The sequence below is a fragment of the Anneissia japonica genome, unplaced genomic scaffold (assembly GCF_011630105.1).
Source record: "Anneissia japonica isolate Jap-2015-1 unplaced genomic scaffold, ASM1163010v1 scaffold8327_len73589_cov114, whole genome shotgun sequence".
Taxonomy (NCBI): domain Eukaryota; kingdom Metazoa; phylum Echinodermata; class Crinoidea; order Comatulida; family Comatulidae; genus Anneissia; species Anneissia japonica.
The window spans coordinates 25,536-29,694 of NW_022718255.1; the positions used below are offsets into that span (position 1 = coordinate 25,536).

General features: G+C 36.6%; 1 protein-coding gene and 1 long non-coding RNA gene across 2 annotated transcripts in view; both read left to right on the forward strand.

Annotated features, from left to right (window-relative positions):
- LOC117110457 overlaps positions 1 to 1,173 on the forward strand; it is an 8,982-nt gene extending 7,809 nt beyond the window's left edge. Inside the window, exon 4 of the long non-coding RNA XR_004445695.1 lies at positions 1,136 to 1,173. This is a non-coding gene — a long non-coding RNA (uncharacterized LOC117110457). The remainder of the gene's footprint in view (positions 1 to 1,135) is intronic.
- A 1,951-nt stretch (positions 1,174 to 3,124) lies between these two features.
- Positions 3,125 to 4,159, forward strand: part of LOC117110458 — a 1,477-nt gene continuing 442 nt past the window's right edge. Inside the window, exons 1-3 of the mRNA XM_033253164.1 lie at positions 3,125 to 3,473; positions 3,768 to 3,848; positions 3,977 to 4,155. Of these exons, the coding sequence (XP_033109055.1) occupies positions 3,273 to 3,473; positions 3,768 to 3,848; positions 3,977 to 4,155 (461 nt within the window). The 5' untranslated portion in view covers positions 3,125 to 3,272. The remainder of the gene's footprint in view (positions 3,474 to 3,767; positions 3,849 to 3,976; positions 4,156 to 4,159) is intronic.

Below are 4,159 nucleotides of genomic sequence, written 5' to 3' on the forward strand. Positions count from 1 at the left end.
ATCGCTCCAACTGGCATTATGATCAATTGCAATCACTCTAAAATTTGAAATATATATATATATATATATATATATATATATATATATATATATACTTATATGTAAGTATATGAATAAATATGACACGTACTTTCAGTGTCTTTATTTTTCAACAAAAGCATTTAAGTAAAACACTAGCTCATGTACCTAACCTGGTGTGTGTGTGTGTGTGTGTGTGTGTGTGGGTGTGCGTGTGTGTGTGGGTGTGCACTCGATGTAAACAAAGAATATTGCGCTATTTTATCGGGACTTTTTTGTCCACCAAGCCTGTGTTTGTGTTTTGTTGCGACATCGTAAATGAAGCTCGCACGTGACTTCTAGGACCGAATTGCCAAAAAATAGTTTGTTATTGTTTTGAGCGAAGCGGGTTCAAACAGAAACGATGTGTTTCAAAATTGTTTATGAATGAACGTAGTATGAAAATAATTATTTAGACAACCCAAACCATTGCTTGAATGTCGTATTAGAAAACGTAGTTCAGCACTGTGTAGTGAGTATTATTACAAATACAGTAAATACTAGGCCTACAGACCGGTCCTACTCTAGGCTAATATGAATTGGGCCAGCCTGGGCCTAACCTAGACAAGCGGCGCCAGATTTTCGCGATCTGGAATTTTTTTAGAGCAGGTTATGACCGGTGTATAGACCGCATCCCTAATTTTTGGGGGAAAATCGTGTGTCAAATTCGCGGCTTATTCATCGGAATGATTTATACGGAGTTTTGAGAGCCATGCCTTGCTGAAGACTGAGCGGGTATTTCTAGGCAAATAATTGTATCGCATTTTATTGTGATGCATTTGTGAAAGTGCTTCGCAATTAGTTTAAAACGCGTCGCATTTTACGATGCAACACTGGGTAAATCGGACGCTGGTCATTAATCAATTTTGGAGTCACATTTTTTTTATTTGTAATACAACTGGAGCAATTGTATAAAGTCAGTAAGTAAATCCATACCAAGTAGATAAATTATAAGAATTCAAACTTGTGATGATCATAGTTTTTCCAAGACCAAAATTTCCAAGTCTCATTCTTACTTACAATTACATAATTACAATAATGAAAGTGTTTTTGTGTGTTTTTTTATTTTTTTTAATAGTATATAGCCAGTCAGTTGTAACATCTAATAAAGTGGCCAAAGAAGGTGATGGTGAAGTGGTGATACCATGTGACTATTCACAATTTATTGATCCACCTTTGTCAGTCATATGGAATGAAGTAAATAAAACTGGAGAAGCTAATAAAATTAGTATTGTAAATAGTGTAAAGACTGTAAATGGACGTTACAGCTTAAGAACAAGTCCTGTGAATGCAGACCTGGTTATCACAAAGCCAGTTAGGAGTGATACTGACAGAAAATTTCGATGTCAGATACATGTAGGAAGCACGAACTTCATATATTCAGATCCTTCAATCCTCACTGTAATTTGTAAGTATTGAACATTTACATTCTGTATTGATTACATTTCGATAAAAGTTGTTCACAAATTTTAAAATTGTTCTGTAAGCGAGCAAAATTACTGAATACCAAGAATATTCATAAATAGATGAACGGTATTCATCGCATCAATAGTAGAAAATAAATTCATTCAGATCAGCTATTTCCATATTTGAGGTCATCAAATCAATCAAAACAATTGGTTTGGGCCATTTTGACCACATAACAAAACATTTTAATACTGGGCGTGTGTAAGAAAAACAAATATGAACAGATTGAGCATGCTGCACACTAGACATGCCACAAGTCTCTAATTTATGGATTTTTCGTAGTACATCCCAGATCCTAATCCCAGAAAAAGTATACTATGGAACGCCATTTGTGCCAAAATCGATTTATTCTTAAGCATTTCAACTGATTAAGACAAAGATTAGGGACTGGAACCCAGTCTAGCTGCACACGTATGTTCGCGTCAATACAAGAAAAGAAAGTGTAATAGTGCGCGTGCGCGAGTTTCAGTCACGGTCTTGATACAGGGTATAGGACCCTTTATCACAACGATAGCTATTTCAATACTTGAAGTTGATCATATCAATTGGTTATGGGCCATTTTGACCACATAACAAAACATTTTTAATAATGTGTGTGTGTAAAAAAAAACCAAATATGAGCAGATTGAGCACGCTGCACAGCGCAGTGTTTGGGCGATTTCATTATCCGAAAAGAATATATAAAAATTACCTTTTTAAACGATCAATCATTAGTGAAACACTATTGAAAATACATTCCCAATTTATGCATAATACTGTAGAAATAAGAATGTCCACAATCATATTCATTGATAAATTTTGACAAGTATTTGATACAGCAGGTATCATTAATTCTTCAGTTCAGAAAATGGAACACACCAATTCCAGTGATGTCACGCTGGGGCGCTGATGGGGGGAAGGGGCAGAGCGCCAGGGCCCCCGGACATTATAGTTAAAAAAAATATGATATAAATTATAAGTCAATCGTGACGTCATCACTGTAACTCTCAATGTTATTTGCCTATTCCCCAGCGTCCAATATTTTTTTTTATTATTGGACGCTCGGCTTGATTTTTTTTTTCAGGTTCGTGTGCAAAAAAAATTCTTCATTATCTTCACCGCGAATACATCGCGCACCGCGATAAAAATTGAATTGTAATTAAAAATTACTTTCGTAAAACAAGCTTAATTAGAACCCGAAAAAAGTTACTTCAAATTCAATATTAAGTATGAACAATTAAGGAATTCATTGAATCAATGGACCCTTATAAACTGAACGTTTAATAGAAATATTCTAGACCTATTTTAAAGACTCAAGGAACAAATGTAGATGTAGGCCTACGGCCAGGCAGGCCGCCTGGGCCTTCTCCTACTATTCTAGACATAGGCCGTAGCCTGGCCTAGTTATGAAATCATCGCACGATTTTACCTGTCCGCATGCACCGACCAGAAAGGACGTCAGTGACTATATTCCCCCTCAAATGCTGAAATGTTTATTTCTTTGACGAAAGTCTATCACTATACACCATTTTCGCGATAATTGGATAGAAAACTTTCGTTAACCTGGCAACCTTGCCTGGGGTACAACGACACCGCGGTGTACCAGTGATACCCGGAAGTGCCTATGCTTTTACATACAGTACAGTGAAGTAGAGTAGCGAAGCGATTGTTTTCTTTTGTTTTTAAATTCTTTTGTGAAATACTTTAAGCCATTATTCTCCGGAATAAAAGAATGAGTGGAAAAGGTGCAAGAAAGATTTGCCAGGTGAATGGCTGCAGTAATAGCCAATTTAAGCTTCAACAATGGAAAAACGAGTTGTGTCCCAACCAGGGATTTTTTCGCAAGGATTGCTCCTGTTGTATTCAGTCAGCCCTACCAGCTCCATCGGTTTCCACAAGCCCATCGTCAAGAATGGGTGAAAAATTTAAACACAAAATTAACTCTCAACGATCTTAAAGATTATCACAGAGTAAGTTGAAAATTGTTTATAATTTTTATTGTGTAAAAATTGGCCCGGTCTCAGGAGAGCGTCCAACAACCTAGCACTGTAGTAGTGAACCACTACACTTTCCCACTGGCATCCCATTTTCGTAGGAGGAGGGTCTAGGCCTAGCAATACGGCCCTTGATTCAGGCAAAGGAGTTGTGTACTAATTACAAACCCCATGATTCAATCAATCTTAAGCCACGATTATGTGGGTTTCTATGTGAAAAAATGAAGTTGAAGACTCACTCAACTGATTATTTTGTATTTGTTTTTGCAGGTTTGTTCTGTTCACTTTGTTGATGGAAAGCCGTCAAAAGGACATCCATATCCGACGCTGCACATTGGATATTCTCTACATGTAAGTTATTTCCTAACTGTGTGTCTTTTAAAATTAGATTAGATTTTTTTCTTATTAAAAAATAAGCCAAAAATTAATAAACATGCTTCTTAAATTTAATTATAATTTATTGGTTGCTTTATTTACAGAGTAATTGGAAACTAAGTCCAGGAAGGCGTGCTCCCCGGCAGCGAACTCGTGTCCAAACAAAAATGGACACAAACGTAGATGTTCACAATAAGGTACCACCGGATGAAAGGATGGATGTAGAAATAGTACAGCCAATGGACGTCGATGTGGAGCCAAAATACAAAGACGTGTCAACACAGTAT